At 41.0% G+C, this 18,248-nt stretch overlaps 1 protein-coding gene across 1 annotated transcript; it reads right to left on the bottom strand.

The window, feature by feature from the left end:
• Positions 1–706: 706 nt before the first annotated feature.
• On the bottom strand, positions 707–18,105 carry DHX36 (DEAH-box helicase 36). Its single transcript, XM_071752874.1, has 25 exons — positions 17,872–18,105; positions 17,125–17,246; positions 16,109–16,319; positions 15,340–15,378; positions 13,999–14,169; positions 13,024–13,103; positions 12,111–12,185; positions 11,806–11,972; positions 11,170–11,251; positions 10,581–10,721; positions 10,230–10,332; positions 9,273–9,360; positions 8,381–8,436; positions 8,212–8,276; positions 7,574–7,717; positions 6,833–6,950; positions 6,191–6,289; positions 5,557–5,730; positions 5,185–5,271; positions 4,507–4,590; positions 4,303–4,402; positions 4,126–4,216; positions 2,562–2,682; positions 1,827–1,979; positions 707–1,641 (listed from the first exon to the last, which is right to left on the bottom strand). The coding sequence occupies exons 1-25, from the start codon at positions 18,070–18,072 to the stop codon at positions 1,456–1,458; spliced, it is 2,958 nt and encodes a 985-aa protein (XP_071608975.1). The 5' UTR covers positions 18,073–18,105; the 3' UTR covers positions 707–1,455.
• Positions 18,106–18,248: the final 143 nt, after the last annotated feature.

The raw sequence follows: 18,248 nt of genomic DNA, 5'->3' as shown, positions 1-18,248 counted from the left end.
CTCCGCCTCAGCGCCGGCCGCCATCTTGTCTCCCCTTGTATCTATTGTTACACCCCGCATTTCTAAGCCCAGGAGCCCGAACACACCACCACATTTGAGTCATTCCTTTTCTATTCCCACACTTTATAACCAATTTAATTCCCTTTCCCTTTTTTGAGTCCCAGGGCTCACCTTCAGCCGTTCCGCGGACCCTCAGACCTCCGCTCCCCTCACAGCACCGCTCCCTCACTGACCGCTTCCCGCGCTTACCTGCGCTTCCATCGGATCCTGGGTCTTGATGGCCTCCGGGAGGGGGGGAGCTCCTAATGGCCTCCGGGGAGGGCTCTTGATGGCCTCCGAGGAGCCCTTAGCAGCCCTCACAGCTCCTCTCACAGCCTCCATGGGCGGCTCCGGGGCGGGGGGCGTTCGCTCCCGTCCGGCGCCCCGGCCCTCCAGCCCTCCGCCCCGGAGCCGCCCGTTCTTTTGTATATTTTTCCTTCTTTAAACCCCCCTCCAGCATCCAGCACCCCCAGGCTAAGGCAGGACGTTCCTCCTCCCCCCTCGACTACTTCAAACACCAATTTCAGCACCTGGGGGTGATAATGAAGGTGATTGGGAGGGAGGAGGCTGAACTCCTCGCAGCTGTGCTGTAGAAGGCGCGAGAACACAGCCCGAAATGCTCCGTAATTGGGAGCGTTCCAAACAGAACTAAGTACAGATGAAGAGAGACGTTGAAAAAAAGACTTTTAATGTAGTACTATAACCCATACATGGGCTCTTAAAAGAAAAATTAGAATGCAAGGGGACCTTAAACTGTATTTCCATCATGCCTTACCAGGTTTTCTGTAATCTGAAATTTTAGTTGGTATACTGATGGTAGATGGGCACAGAAAGTAAAAAAAAAATTATTTAACTGAATGGGATGAAAGGCAAAAGATTATTTCTGAAGATTGTTTCCTCCCACAGTACAAACTTCACAAGTGTTTTCAGGCTTACTTTAATTAAGCTCTAATTACCTTCTGTGGAGATGTTGGTGAGAAGGCTGCTGCACAGCTGGAATAACAGTGAGTGTAATTACTCACCACCCAAAATAAAAAAACCTCCTTTGAGATGTTTATGTCAGTAGTAAGAACAGTTTAAGTATAATAATACTTAATAAAGCAGTATTTTAGCAGGTTTTTGGATATCTATCTATCTGTTACCTGGTGGGGAAGGAAAAAAAAACATAAGCTACAGCAAGACAAGAACCATTCATCAACTAACATTGCTAGCATTGCATTTTCTCTTACTTAAAAAGCTACACTGAACACAGAATACCATGCATATACAGATATTACCCACTATTCTGAAATAACTGCTTCTCAGTATGAGGGAATTACCAGCTCACCCTAAAAAAAGTTTTTCTTCTAGCTAAATAAATGCTATAAAAACCAAAAAGGTGATTATGTTTGCTTTATCAGTACAGATGAAAGTGTGTCAACTATAGCGTTCACTCTGGAATCGTGGAGCATAGTTCCTGGCACTTTCATTCTCCTGTGTTGTGATTAAGTCTATAATAGCTGTCAGTACTGCTGTATCCCTGGATTTAATATCATTCCAGTCCACGGGATGTGGGTTTTCTATTTTTTCTTGTAGAAGATCATCAAGCTCTTGTCTTAAATTCTGGAGAAAATATGTTAGAATGAAGGAAAAAAAAAAAAAGGCAATTAGAGCTACACACAAAATTACTTCAACACTGCTTTCAGGATGAAAATAAAGCAGACAGGCAGAAGTATCAACTATAGAAATCTCTAAGATGAATCAGTTACTCTAAGCCTTCCATACACATTATTATTAAACATAGTCACCTTAACTAGTTGTGCTATTCTTGCTGGAGACTGGAAAACAATCCATTCATCCACAGCGATGGTTTCCTGATCATTATCCTTCTGAATGGATATATCTCCTCCAAAGAACAAGAGACAGTATGGGGAGACCTCTGTACAATCATACAAGTAAATCTGCAGGAAGACAAAATTGTACAATTACCCTTCAAAACTAAGGGTTACTGATGTCACTTCAGACATGAAACTCAATGGAATTCCAGCAGACAATTATTCAGAATAATTCATAAATCTGCAAGACATATCTGAAGCAACTCTATTGGAAAAGTGACAGAAAATCAGATTAAAGAGGAGAAAAATGGTGCCAAATAGTTTGATTTCAGCTCTTTGTGTGAAAGACTAAAGAGTCCCCAAAAATCAGAGGAAAAACAACAATTTTTTTCAGCACATTAAAAAACGCTACACTGGATTGAAAAAAAAAATATAATATTATACTTGTCATGGGCAAAACCTTAAAAGCAAACCAACCAAACAATCTCCCCCAAAAAAACCCAATCTGAACAACCAGAAGTTAGTACATCAGTTATCTGTGGAACAACACCACCAGTATCACACAGAACATGATCTGAGGGCACGACCAAGAAAAGAGCAAAGGCAGGAAGGCTTAAAACAAAGGCACTGCTCACATCCCCTTTGAACCTTGATCCAACCTCATTAAAAGCTACAAAAATAAATCCACAAATGTAAACCTTCACTTACACTGCTAGTTCTCATCTTCAAATGGTACACAAGCCAGTTATAATGGAACTCTGTTTCTTCCACATTAACTGATTTAGGATGAATATTAACTGTTCCATCTGTCTTGGTACAAACTTTCACCCTTAGGAGAAAAAAAAGTTTTCATTTTAGGATTGAATAAGATCTTGAAAGTTTAGCACAATCATACCCCAAGTGAAAAAACCCTCCAATTATCCAACAGTGTTCTAAACTCTGAAAGTACAATGACATTCAAAGAAATTTTGACTCATTTCCCAAAAGACTATAACTACATCTACAGTATGAATTCTTAGACATCAGTCTCTGCATTTTAAGTAGTCTGAGTTCTTTGCCACACTTAACTCCATGAGTTACACAATATGGTAACATACATGAAGTTTCCAGCAATCTATTGAAAACAAACAGATAAGGAACCTGGGTATTTGGGTTGTTTGCTGAGCATTAGGCAGTGTCAGCATGGAACTGAGTGCTGTGCCCCTACTTGTACCAGCTGCCTTTCAACAAATGTGACTCAAGGGATAACATTCAGCTGTTCTGGGTATCTTGACTGCCCCAAATCACACTTCCCTGCTCACCTAATAATGCCAAGAGACAATAAAAACCAGAAACAAAGCACAATATGTAGGAAACACAATTGTTTCAGAGATGTAATTCTTTGGCTGTGGATCTGTTCCCTGTGGGCAGAAGCATTGTGCACAACAGGCAGCTCAGGCTTTGGAACAGACACGGGGTGGGAGACCCCCTTAAGGAAGTGGTTAATGAAATTAATCTCTTGCTTAGAGGGTCATAAAACGGAGCCTTTCAGGGCTTACACCGAGCTCCACCATGTGGCAAGCACAGAAACTGTTCCAAACTCTACTGCATCCTTTGGGTGACTGCTGAGCACAGGCCTCTGCCCACAAGGGAAATAGCAACTGACTGGCAGGGTCAGCTACAGACAGCATGAAAGTGTAATTTTGACTACCTGTTCTTATCCCTTTGAGAGAAATAATCACTCTTTAAAATTTATTATAAAATTATAGGCACAGTGATTGCTCCTAGCTTGCTGTTCAAATATTACACACCCAGTAAAATCAATCCAAGTGTTGAACCCTTCATGCTTAAGTCAGGTCCATAAAGAAGCACTTCTATATTCTGATGAGTGTACTGGTCTTGTGAGTAACAGTTACTAATAAAAAATAGTCTGATAACAGAAGAAGTGATAAAATCAACAGACCAGAACTTCAAGCCTCCATCTTGTCAAATAATTAAGAAAGTGTTTCACCTGCTGCTGTAGATCAAAGGTAATGCTGGGACTCCTCCAGCAGCACTGTCCCTGCTCTCTTGTAACATTAGCCATGGTATGGTAAGGTCATACAAATTATTTCACAGATTATTAGCAGGTATCCAAATGGTAGAAAAAGTCAAGATCAACAATCTCCTGCTCTCATCTACCCCTCTCAAATGAAGTCACCCACAACCATGACTGCACTTGAGCCATTGCTTCACCTTGCCAAACCACCTAATGTAGAAAACACCTCAAATGCAAATCAAACCAAACCCTTACATTTTTCTCTTTTTGCTGAAGCTTGGCCGGATCTTTGCAACTTTGGGATATAAACCAGCACAGATGACTGCTTTCAGCAACTTCTCATTATCTGCAGAGGACAGCAAAGTAAATGACACAGTTCTGCAAACTGAGATTCCAGCTATCAGATACTTTCCATTTCCTTCCACAGTTTACCTGAGTTGGTGTTAGACTTGGGATCCTTGGGGTCTCTGCTGTTCACAAATCCAGCTGCCAGGAGATGCTCAGCAAATTGTCCTTTCATGTTATGCAGCATCTGGGAAATAACAAAAATCATCCCAGAGATGCTGCTGTGCCACAGCATTCCTCCTCTTTTCCCCACAGAAACAATCCCCTTAAAAGAACTTGTCAGGATGTTACCTGCAGAGTATTTGGAGACAGGAAGTACTCCCAGCAATAGTCTTTCTCAGTTCTGAAACCACGACGTCGAGTCTCTTCCCAGCCCTAGAAGTTAAACCCAGAGCTCAAAGGTGTTTTAAGTGAACACATACTTCAAAAATTGACAGCAAAAACTACATGTCAAGGAACAAAAAATTTACTTTTTTCTCGACAAGAAAAAGCAGCACAGAGCAGAAAAACACAACTTCACAAGATTTTGAATTCAAAACTTCCATTTTTATGGAGAGAAGTTAAGTCTAGCTAAGTCTGCCCAAGCTTCATATGTTGCTACTAACAGTGCTGGACAGAAAATGCATTCCAGGCCATTTTTTACCTCTTCTTCTTGCCCCAGTACCATGTAAATAAATCACTAACACTTTTGAAGTTAGCTTCAGCCCTTGTGGAGACCAGAAGGACAGGAATTAGAGACTTCAGCAAGGTAACTCTAACATTATGTTTCCTGTGTCTCTTTCATAGACTTATTCACAAACGAAATAGATTATTGAGAGCCTGAAGACAAGATTAAGCAACACTAGGAGGGTGAGAATTATTTTGGGTTTATGTTTCTGTAGAAGCCAAGAAAGAGTAAGTTTTTTTCCTTAGAATAATCCATACTACTGAAATTAAAGCTCTAAAAACTGAAAAGCTCAACATGCCTACCGTGAAAGCATTCACCACAGTTAGATGATCACTTTTAGTGTTCTTTGACAGTTCCTTTCTTCTTGCATCTGCCACTTTCTCTTTCCCCTAAGAATAATTAGAACCCATAAAATATTCATAACTGACACAACACTCTTCCTAATTAAGGTTCATATTTACAGCAATACTTTGTGTGCATGAAAATTAAAGCTATTTCCAACATTCTGTAGACAAAGACAAAATATCCCAGTATGTGAAGGCAGTCCATTAATAAAAATGTAATTAACATGAAAATAATATTAAAGTGCTTTCAAACTGTAACACCTCATAAGTTCCAATGTCCTTCTGAGACTGTTGAAATCTTATGTGTAATTCTCCACTTAGAAACTTTACCAGAGGAATGACAAAAGGGTCTTTGAAGCTGAGGCTTGCTGCAATTGTCAGGACTGGATCCAGGCAGCAGAATAAAGCTCCAAAGAGGATCATTTTTCCAATATGTGGTTCAACTGGCAACCTTGCTAAATGGACTCCCAGTGGAGTTAGTTCTTCTTGTCTGTCCAAAGCATTCTGTCAGAGAGGAAAGATCAAAAAATAAAGAGAACACAGTATTTGAAATAAGCAGGATTTCCTCCAAACAGCAACGAGGGCAGTGACACACAAGATCTTTCTCCTGCTGATGTTATTTGCCCACAGAGAATGCACCTCCAGCCCTTCACTAATTAAACTGGGACAGGAAGGTTTGGTGGATGCTGCCAGAAGCAGGATATGACAGAAGCAGTGAAGCAAATAAGGTGCATGTCTATGTTTAGAGTAATTTGGAAAGTTCTCCAGGAGCTTTAACATGCAGCCCATAAACAGCAGGCACTGTGTGAGATTATTTCCTCTGTTCAGTGAAGATATGTAAGGGGTCTACACAACCCAAGAAGGGGGTGGAAATGTCTAGACTTGTACAGTCAGGTCTGGTAACAGCAAAGCAATGTGGTTCTAAACAGATCCTTCCTTACATGTACATTAAGCAATAATTTACCAGCTCCATGAGATGGTTTATGGCCAACATCACAGCATCCCGAGATGGTGGATCCATTAGTTTGCTCAGAAAATAGGCAATTCCACCAAGCTTTAGAATCTGAAAGGAAAAAAAAAGCACCAAAAACTTGCAGCAATTGGAGAAAGAAGACAACTTCAAATTAGTAAACAGTAACCACACTAATGGATGAAGTGTGAAGAATTCACAGCTTGAGTCAGAATTTCACTAATTTAGAAGTTGAGGACAAAAATAAAAATGTGTTCATGATTAAATTTGGAATGTAAGAATCTATTGTTCACTCAGTATCCATACACATGGTATTCCTTATACATAAGGGATTAAATAGTAACTGCCAACATGGAAACTCACATCAGTTTTAGAAATACTTTTTAGTAAAATTGTTTGAAGCCATCACACCCCTTGATTCACTGTCCTTCTCACTGAAGCTCCTTTGACTGAACAATACCTGGGGCCAGAGCTGGGGAAGCACAGTCCAAATTTTTGTTAACAGACCAGCTTTTATTTGTACTAGACAATCTTACTATTCCTGGCTTTGATGCATCTAGATACAAGTATGCAGGTCTCAACCTCTTATTCCAATGGAAAAATAAATAATAAACACATTTTGAAAACCATGTTTACCTTGATTTGTAAACAGAGCTCTTCCAAAGGTGTCCTCAGGATCTCTGGTAGCTGATAATCATCCAGAAGGCTAGCACGTAGCCCATTGTAGAGATGGTAACAGTGGCCTGGCTGAACTCTGGAATGATTTAAATAAACAATTGTATTTTTTTCCTATGACTCAGTGATATTAAAGTTGTGTTTGTTTATGAAAAGCTTTCCAAAAGACCTCAATGAATTAGAACTGATGCACACTCAATAGTAAAAGCCATTTCAGGTTTCTGAAACAGACCCAACAATGGGGAAAAAGGCTTTGCAGAACCTAAACCTATCAACTGATGAAAAGGAGTAATGAAGAGGCCAGAGGAGAACTCTAAAGCTGAAAAAGAAAATATTCCACAAGGTTTTTTTTAGGGGTGGGAATAAAAATTGGTATATAGCTAAGTGACATTAATTTGTAGCTAAATTTCACTTTAATGCATCATTGACTCAGAAATCAGGTGTGAAGGCAAACACTACCAATAAAAATTAAAAAAAAGTGGGTCTTATTTTTCCATAAGAAGGGAAACTCATGAGCTAAATGCAGCACAAATTAAGTCAAGTTTCCTAGAAAGAGAAAGAAACATTTCTTGCCTAAGAATAAGAGACAGCTGAGCTAGCACCTACTTCTGAATATATGAATAATAAGGTAGCAGCTGCAGCACACACGTGCCCAAGCCCAACAGAAACAGCACCAAACTTCTCTAACTGCCCCACTCTCACCTCCCAGCCCGACCCTTCCTCTGCTTGGCATTAGCTTTGCTGACCCACTCTGCTGCCATTGTGCTGATGTTGTTCTGGGTGTCAAAGTGAGTTTCTTTTATTTTTCCACCATCTATAACGAACACGACGTCATCAATTGTAATGCTGTTTAACAAAAAAAAAAAAGAAAAAAAATGAAAGTCTTCATCTTTGCAAGTGTGTCCTCAGATTTCAAAGGGGCTCAGCCTCTCTTTATCCCCTCCCAAACTGTGAGCCAACAATAAAAACCTATCTTTGTCTGGAATTTCATTAAGATTCTGTTACTGAGCAGTTCAAGAGAGAACTTGATTTATTCTCCTGGGTCTGTCAGGAGTCACCAGATGGGGTTATGAAGGCTGCAGGAGGACAGGCAGCTCAGATTTATCATGTACAACAGTGCCAGTCATCACAGTAACATCCATGTTTTCATTGTTTAAAACAATGAAAGGAAAACTCCTGTTTAGTCTATGACCATTTCTAAAGAGGAAGTGCTATCAATGAAAGGTATAAACACAAAAGCTTATTTTTTTTAAAGAGCAAACAGATTTATACTTTAAATTACCACTTTCATTGATTTTGTTGAGCAGAGCTCTTTTTGGTCTGCATAACCAGCTCTTTACCTGGTCTCTGCAATGTTGGTAGCAATCACGATTTTCCTGACTCCTGGTGGGGTCTTCTTAAAAACCTGTAATTAATTATCCATGGCACATTTAGTTGTTTGCCAAACCCAAACACGTGCTTTATTATTTTTTTGTAGTTGTGGAATATTGCAATAAAAGAAAATCATACCTGAGTCTGGTTAACAGTAGGCATCAGTGAATGTAAAGGTATGATAATGAACCTATCTGAAAATTAGAAATCAGTAACAGATATGGTGTAAGCACAGAAACCTTAATTTTACAGGAAAATCAACTATGCAGAACAGAGAAAATTTGCTGCAAGTAAGCCTACTGTTTCTTACTCTGAATCCACAGGTAGAGGTATCAAAACAGCAAATTCTAAAGTAAAAAGCTACAAAGGACTTTGTTATTATGGTATGATGACAAGTTCAAGAAAACACATTAAGTTATGAACAGTCATTTATATTTCATTTTTCAATTAAAAAGTTATTTAATAATTGCTTAAGTTTATTTATTAAACTTAAATTCTTTATCTGTGGAAGGTATGAACAATATGAACTGCCAGACAAACATCTGAATAGTCAAGAACATAGACAAAATATGAGTTATGCAAACAAGACAAATTAAAGTGTATCAGATAGGCATGGAGCATTTTAATGTCTGATTTAAAAAATTTCAAAGAACAAACAAGTTTTAAAAGAACTATCAGCAAAGCAGGAGGAAAAGTTGCTGAAGAATCAAGAAAAGAGGAAATAAACACAGAATGGAGAAACAGAGTTTAGTTTTGGATGGAAGTTATCATAGGTACAAGAAAAGGACTAGAGGAGAAAGACAGCACTGAGATTCTTGTTCAGATTGTTCACTCCTACACTGAGGAAAAGAGTGATTATCATTAGCAGGTAAAGATACCATAGAAATGCAAAATATGCTGAACACACTGCAAGCATTTTGAGAGATGAGGAAAAAAAAAAATCCAGTGCAACACCAACAAGCCCATGCAGCAATTTAGAGTTTGCCACTAATGCAACTGCTAGAATTCCCACATAAAATTTAGTTTTTACCTGACTTAAACATGACTTGTGACATCAAGAGATCATGCAAAGTGCTAATGTTGTCCCAGCCTGGAAGAAACACTAGAATTGCACCATCCTATGTATAAAAGAGTGAGAAGAGGTTAGAATAAAGCACATGCTATACAAAGAACCAGCTACTTGCACAATAATATATATATATATAATGTTGCATATGTGGTATCTGAAACCTCATTTACCCAGATTTGGAACATATAAAAGATTTCATTCTATAAAAGAGCTGGCTACATATATCTGATTATAGTAAGCAAAAACTTGATTTTAATTTTTTCCCCTGCAGTGTTCTAAAGACAGCCAGGTCAACACTAGAATTGGAACTGCCAATGAAAGAGAAACTAGTGTACAGCTTTCAGCACAGGGAGACCAAAGTATGAACAGCAACTCACCCTCATTATCCACAGTTTTAATAATCTACCAACTGAAATATTAAATTATTTGACATTTTTAATGAACAAAATTATCTTTAAGAGATCAGTCAAGGTGTCAGCTCTTTCACAGATGTTTTTGAATACAGGAAAAATATGTAATTTCAGGTTATGATAATCTACATTATACCTGTGGTAACAAAAGTTATTCTTACTTCATGTTTGTCATTGCTTCAGGCACAGGGATCTAATAATATTATTACTAAATAACAAGTTAGGGCCCATTTGGGGAGAACTATTTACTACCCACAACCCTTTAGACATGGATTCTACCCCATTATTTCAATAAACACTCTAACTTACCACATTCTAAACTCAGGGCTTAAATAGTCATTTATTTAGATTTTTAAACCTGTGAGATTACTTCTCAGAAGAGTAAAACAAAATGTTATCCTGCTTTACATCTGTGTAACAAGACAAAGTACCAGGTCTGGCATTCCCAACAGCCACTGACTACACCTCAGCCATGTCACTACAGTGTGATGATGAGAGACAAGTGTACCTCTTCTTCCAGAACAATGTGTCTGATGAGGGCTGCTATGAGGTCAAGGTCAACCTTGTCATCATCCATCATTTCCAAGGCATCTATGGTACTGGCTGAGTACCTGCAGGCAATGGAATACACTGGTAACTCACATACTTCTCTTACAAAGCCATCTCACCTCCACTGAGCAGTTTGTCTCCTTCACATCCTGTACCTCCAACCTACTCTTCAGAGTCTCAGTTCAGAATACAAAGTTTACAAACCACCATGTAATAAGAAAGCACAGGAATATCACCCAGCACTGGTTTATGTTTCCCACGTAACAAGAGTCTAAAAACTTCCAACACAAGAGTAAAACTTGAGACCAACCTGCCCCGCAGCTGCCTCAGGTAGCCTGGCCACCTCTCCCTGTACATTTCCTCTTTTTCCTCTTTTTCTGGCCTGCTCACGTGGCCCTGCATAAAGCCTTTCTTCCAGCGTGGCCGTCGGTCTGTGCTTTCTGGAGTGTACCTGTGCATGCAGGAACAGACACAATGACAAGGTGATACAGAAGGCATTTAAAGCAGCCACGTAGCAGTGCTGGCTCCAAACAATGCTCCTCATGCTGTGCTTCACCTACACCATAGAAATAAGACCCTCAAATTTCTTCTCTGAAAGTAATCTCTACTTACAAAACAGGAACCATTTCCAGTAAGCATGAGAACACGTAGAAAAAAAACAAAAGTCTAATCAAACAGGATGACTAGTTTGATTTAGTAGCCTGAAAATGCCCCACACAGGTGTTTCCAGTTGTCATTACTGTAGAAGCTAGGAAATGGCCCTTGAAAGGTTTTCTGTTGAAAAACACAGCTCATTCTTCCACAGGGTATTTTACTAAGGTAATATTTGAAAAGAGACACTACGTAAAGAAACCCCAAAATGCTATCTATCTATAATAGTGATCAGCAAATACACTCACCTCAACTTCTCAATGACATCCTCCAGAAGATATTCCACCACAGGGAAAGTGAACCCAGGGATGTGAATCATTGGACAATTATCTGCCAAGGGAAGCAGAACTCAGGTTTCAAACAGCAAATAAAACACTAGGATGAAATAACAGAAACAATAAACATTCTTCACTATTTTTGCAATATAGTTGCTCAGTTTATAGGGTGGTTGTCTTCTTATTTTGAAATTCTAATGGAAGATATCAAATTCAATTTGAAATAAAGCTGCTGTACCACAGAGGCACAGGCAGCAAGCAGTATATTGGTCTCCAGCATGTTCATCTGGATCCAGCCACAGCTGGGAGACTGACCAACTACAGACTGGCTGTCCACTCACACCAAGACTTTGAAAATATAGTAAATATTAAACAAGAAAACACTCTGGGGCTACTGTATCCACAATATGTCTGACAAGCTAACACAGAAGCAACTTATGCTCATGATGAAAACTAAGGGAATAACCATCTCCAGCTGCTGGCAACTATTTGTAAAATTGAAGTCATTACCTCTTCTGATAAAAATCAATCCTGCAATTTGAGAACTGCATTGTACTGTAGAAGCCTAAATTACTTAAAAAGAACACTCCCAGGAAGCATTTCACCTACCAAAGTACTCTGAAAACTTCTCTGCATTTAGAGTAGCACTCATTAGGATTACTTTCAGATCCAAACGAATATTCAGCAGATCTTTAATAATGCTCATTAGGACATCTGACTGAAGATTTCTTTCATGAATTTCATCAAGTACCACATGACTAATGCTGGACAAGTGCCTAAAATAGAAGGGCAGAAGTTAAAACATTTGTTTTTAGTAAAATAAAATTTAAAAAGACCCGAGACTGTTATCAACAGCTCAGTAGTCAAGTTACTTCATAACTGTATTTAGTTTCTTAGTAAATAGGAAAACTTACTTGTCTGACTGGAGCCACTGCAGGACAATTCCTGTGGTACAGTATAAAATTGAACCTTGTTTCCTTGGTAACCGACTGAAAGAGATACATGAAGAATGCCTCAGTTCTCTGCTGTACTTTACAAAGTACTTTAAAAGCTTGAAACCAAGATGCAGATGGTCATTACAGACATGATGAACTATGCCTCATTCTCTAAATTGCTCACTTAAAGTTCAATTGGAGGAGCAAGGGATTAGGGCACAGTTGCAGCATTTTTGTGGATGGGGAATGAACTCCTTGTAACCTGGCAGAGCCCTGACTTCCCACCTGCCAACCCCAAACTCTTGCAGCTCTAAGCTCAGCACAGATGACACAGATGGTTTTCTTCAACATTAATTGAGATTCCACCATTTGCTGGCAACACTTTAGGGTTTTTTTGTTTGTTTGTTTGTTTTTTAATTACAGATGACTCCAATGTCATTACTTTTGCTCCACAGCACAAGGTCTGTGAACTCTTGTCAATGCACCTGACTTTAACACCTGAGCCCAGCAGCATTACTCAACAGGTAAGTGTAGCAAGTACAGAGCTTGCCCCAGAAATGTGGCTCAGAGTATTCTCTCCTTTAGCATTTCCATTTTTCCTTGAAATTAATGGATAAGGGACATCAGTTTTATCTCTTATCTACACCAGAACCTTTCAAAGGGATGAAAGGACTTACTAGACAAAGTGTAACTTGGTGCTAGCCACATGCTGCATAAAATACAGTAAAAGGACACAAGTTTGCCAAGATTCACACTGGGTGCAGCACCTCTAGAGAAAATATTAGAATGAAAGCACTCATCTAAGTTAAGAGTACTTCTCCAGTTGTCTGCTTGAACACCAAGAGCTCCTACTTTCCAGGAATGCTCAGCCTGCCAAGGGAGCCCCTCTCACCTCTGCAGGCGAATCTGGTAGCCTGTACTCTTGCCATTACCACACGTTTCTGCCCTCTCAGCAGCAACTCTCTCAGCCACCTTAGAAAAACAAACAAAATCAATATAGCACATTAAAGGCTGATCTATGATTCAGTTACTCAGTGGGAAATACCCAGACCCAAGATGTTACGTAAACAACAAGGAAATACCCTGAAAATCACTTTCTTCTCCACTAAGAATGGTGTTTCCTGTCAGCAAACCAAGAGTTTTGCAGCCCAGGACATATTTTAAAGGAAGACACCCATTCAGGCATTAGCAATATGCTGACCCTTTCAGCAGGGTCTGCTTTTCCTCACAGGAAGTAGGGTTCTACAACCATCTGACACCCAGCTGTCAGGAAGAGTAATTACTGTGCAATTAAAAGCCAAGTTCTTTCTGGCTCATTAATACACCCCTAAAGGACCTGACACAATTCATGTCTGCACTGTTCATGCTCATCTTAACTCATGTCTGCACTGCCCAAATCCATTAAAAGCACAGATATAAACCATTATTAAATTCAGGGAAGAAAGAGGCTTATGCTGCTAGTACTCAATTAACAACTGGGGGTATGGTAACAAAACTGATGCTCTGCAACAGAATCCAAGATGACTGAAAACAAACACACAAACAGGAACCTTCACTGTCCACAACATTCATCTTCTGACCCTCAAATTCAGCACATGTGATGGCAGAGCACTTTCTCTGGGAGGTGCACAGTAACTGCTCACTGGGCCTTTTTTTTTTTTTTTTTTTTTCAGATCTTAAGTTCAAATCTTTTAGCAGACTGGACACTTGGCTCCTAAGCTTGCCCACAGATCCTAGGCCCAGCAAGAAATATATTTCATTCAGTGATGCTGAGCAAGGCAGTCATTTTTACTTTTGTTTTGTTTTTTAATAGGGAAAAAAATAATCACAGGAAAGAAGTGACTCAGGTTGTGGAAGTGGCACTTACTGAGATGGCACTGATCCTCCTGGGCTGGGTACAAACAATCCTGCACCTGGAGCCTTCCCCTCGCTCTATGTAATCATCCAGGATGAACTGTGTCACCTGGGTTGTCTTCCCACAGCCAGTCTCACCACTGATCACAGTCACACGGTTGCTGTTTATCAGGTTTACAAGTTCCTGTTCCAAACAGAGACAAAAAAACATTGTGTTGCTGTTCAAAACAGACTTTAGAAGGATTCTGACAGTTCACTGACCTCAGAAGAAAGGATGACAGCAACTACAGAAACAGACACTAATGCTAACAACAGGTTAGTTTAAACCACACAGAAGTGATTTCTGCACATCTGAGCTTCACATGTGTAAGGTGCAAAGCATTTAGATGTGAATGTAAATCTGAAATACATGAGACCCTGTATGAAAACAACATAAAATTATTAAAATGAAGGCCTGTAAGAAATTTTATACTTTTCTCCTTGCCCTCTATATATCCTTGGTGACTGAAAACAAGCATTTCCCTGTGGGACTGCAAGACTGCACTAGCTGAAGATTTTCAGCACAATCCTTTAACATTTTTTATACCAGCAGGAACAGATTTCTTACACACTCAGCCTCTACCTCCCAATCCTAACAACTGTAAAGGGAAGTATATTTTAGGAAACAAACACTAACAGGAAAAACCACATTATGACAGATATTAACTTTAGAAAGGAAGCTCACTAATCATTCACTGAACCTGCAAAGGAAAACAACAGAATACCCTATTGCTATTTCATCCAGGCAACATCAAATAAAGAATTAACATCAATTAATAACAACCCACACTATCACTCAGGTCACACGCTGGGAAACAAACTGCACTCAGAGCCAGGAGTACAGACATTGTGTCTGTAGTTAAAAAAGGTTTAACCTGCACTACTTTCAATTCTAAATTAGGCAACCAATGACCAATTTTATATATATAAGAAAAAGAAAGCATGACAATTTACACAGTGGTTAATTAATCTAAGCAAAGTCCAAGTAACTAGGAACATTCTAGAAGTTTAACTAGAAGAGAAAGGAGAGGAGACCTATACTGAAATAAAATAAAATATTTAAGTGTATCTGGCACTCTGTAGCACTGCCATGAACTCTGCTGTCCCTACTGCTAAGCTGTTCACAGCCCCAGAGTCACTTCACACATACCCTGAGGCAGTGAACCCAAGCTGCTTTCTGGAAAGAAGCCAAACCCCCTGTCAGAATTTCAGCACCTTCATAAAAGGCACCAAAGGTATTCTGTTAGACCACACAACTGTTTTGTCCTGTTTTACAGCAGAAACACACATTCTTCCAAATGAAACACACACTTACCTCCCTCATCCCATAGGAAGGGAGTTTCTCTCGGAATCTCTGGGGACAAAGAAAATAACAGGAATATTTTTAAACACCTTTTCAACACTGAAGCAGTATCACAGACTTCATCCACCATCTAGGCTAAAGTGTGAAATAACATGACAAGCTGGTCAGATAATTTATAAACACAGGCCCACTGGAAGAAAGTTTAATTCCATACATGTTTTCAGTTTCACTAAATTTAGTAAAGTTATTTAAACCCAGCAGTTCAGTACAGCTGCAAGATTAGGGCCTTGGATCAAGAGGAGAACTGCCTCTTCATGGTAGGACACTTTTATTTGACAACTTTTTATATAGCTATTAGATAACAACAGAAACCAGGGCTTTAAGAGGCAATTCTTCCAGAATCCATTTAAGTACTTTGATTTTTAGACACAGAATCATAGAATAGGCTGGGTTGGAAGGGACCTCAGAGATCATCACATAAGAGGGTATATAATGAGGATACATGAGGGGGGAGGTGGGGGGAGGATATACATGAGGGATACAATGTAACAAACAAAACAGCTTAAATTTTACATTTTTTGCAAACAGAAATTGTCACTGAAAGCCTCTTTTTCAATACTGTCCTGTTGAGAGGTATGCACAGGTGATTTTTTTAGCTGAAGTAGTATCATAACTTCCTAGTAAACAAACTGCAGTAAGGTTTCTGGTTAGTTTAATTAAAAAAATAACACACACACACAAAAATAATAAAAAGCTTTCTTTTTAACACATGGCAAAGTACCTGCATTTCAATGTATTTGGGATCAGATTTCTTCTTTCTCAGGTCTTCTATAAGCTGCTCATCTAAATCAGTGTCCTGCTCATTTTTCTCAAAGAGATATTCCACATCCCGATCAAGAAATGTTTTTTCCAAGCCTGGTCTCTGTCTCACAGGTCTTACAGGAGCTTTTTCAGCATTTGGTTTCACATTTTTAGGCTGCTCTGGAGTAGGTCTGAAATAGGTGCAGAGAACAGAAACTTCAAAGAGTATCCAAGATGTGCCTGGCCTCAGTGCTGACCCATCCAGGGCAAACCTTTTAATCCATCTCTGAGACATTACATCCACCAGTTACTTGAGCACCAGCCAGTGAGAAGATGGTGTACACCATTAAAACAACCAAAAGTCTAAAAAATACCTTCCAGCAAGAATTCTACCTGTTATCTAGAAATGTAACATGTTCTTCTGTGTCAAAAGGAAGCCAACCAACCATCAGAATACCTCCAGATAATTCCTTTTCTAACTCAGCTCTCAGCACTGCCCTGGAACTGGATCATTCACCCAAACACAGTCCCACACAGCTCACTTCAGTCAGCTCAGAGCAGCAACCTGCCTGACCATTTCACTGCAATTATTTAAAACCCTTTCACTGGTAAGAACTGACCTATTTCACAGTGGCCAAGAAAACATTCCAAGTCAGTGACTGAAAAATTAAGTCATATGTTACTCTGGAAGAGTAATTCCAGAGGCCAGGGGAGCTGAAAAACTCCATGTATCAACTGCAGTAGGCCTGGAGATAAACTACAGCTTTTTATGATTTTAAGTAAAAACTGAGCACCAAAATTTGACAATAATCTGGAAGAGTTTTACAGTAATGGTTGCAACCCTTTCAGTATGACAATACAGATGGAGAAAAAGGACATTTATTGACCTGATTCCCTCACTTGATGTAAATATTTTCTGACATAAAACTTCCTACCAGTTTGGGGAAAGTTTTTTTCAACTGAAAGTAAAAAGCATTAGTAACTGTTTCTGTTTACCCTTCTTCATCTCCAGACCACCAGGACATGGATTCTTGCTCCTTCTCATTTTTGGTCTGGACAGTACTCAACAGCTGCACAATTTGCTCTTCCCTGCGTTCATCCATACGCACGACAGCTCTCTGGTAACACAAAAATAACACAATTTTCACCAACATAGACTCAGTACACCTACAGACATCATGATGTTAACATTTCAAAGTCATCTTCAAGCCGGGGAGCCTCAGGAGCTTCCTTTTAATGTGCTCCTTGCGAGGATTTCTAGGGAGACAAACCATCTTTTTCACCCTCTCAGACACAAAACAGACTCTGTGAGGGCAGGACAGCACTGCCCAGCCAGGGAAGGGGCAGGGCCTGGGGCAGGGCCAGGGGCTCAGGCAAGGCCTGGGGCAGAACCAGGGGCAGGGCCAGAACCAGGGGCAGGGCCAGAACCAGGGGCAGGGCCAGAACCAGGGGCAGAACCTGAGGCTGGGGCAGGGGCTGAGCCTGGGGCAGAACCTGGGGCAGAACCTGGGGCTGGGGAAGGGCCCGGGGCAGAACCTGAGGCTGGGGCAGGGGCTGAGCCTGGGGCAGAACCTGGGGCTGGGGCAGGGCCCGGGGCAGGGCCTGGGGCAGGGGCTGAGCCTGGGGCAGATCCTCAGGCAGGGTCAGGGTCAGGGTCAGGGTCAGGGTCAGGGTCAGGGTCAGGGTCAGGGTCAGGGCCAGCCGTGCCGGTCCATCGCCCCCCGGTCCGGTCCGGTCCCTCACCTGCTGCCGGTCCGCTTCCTTGCTCTTCTGGCCCTGCTTCCGCGCGTACCACAGCCCGATATCGCGGCCCTTGAGGTGGCTGGGGTGGCGGCCCCGGCCCCCGCCGCGTCCCCCGTGTCCCCCCCCGGAGGAAGAGGCGGAGGCGGATCCGCCATCGCCGCCGCGGCCCCGTCCCCATTCCCGGCGGTGCTCGTAGCTCATCTCCGCCGGCCCGGCTGCCCCCGCCGCCTCACCCGCCTCATCCGCCGCCTCACTTCCGCCACACGCTCCGCCCCGCCGGGGCCGCGGGTTCGAGTCCCGCGCTGCCGCTAACGGCTCCTCCCGTGGGGGCTCACGCGTGGGAGCTCCTCCGAGTCCCCGGGGCTCACACCCTCCTC

The sequence above is a fragment of the Heliangelus exortis genome, chromosome 9, assembly GCF_036169615.1.
Source record: "Heliangelus exortis chromosome 9, bHelExo1.hap1, whole genome shotgun sequence".
Lineage (NCBI taxonomy): Eukaryota > Metazoa > Chordata > Aves > Apodiformes > Trochilidae > Heliangelus > Heliangelus exortis.
This window is presented reverse-complemented; position numbering and strand designations above follow the sequence as displayed.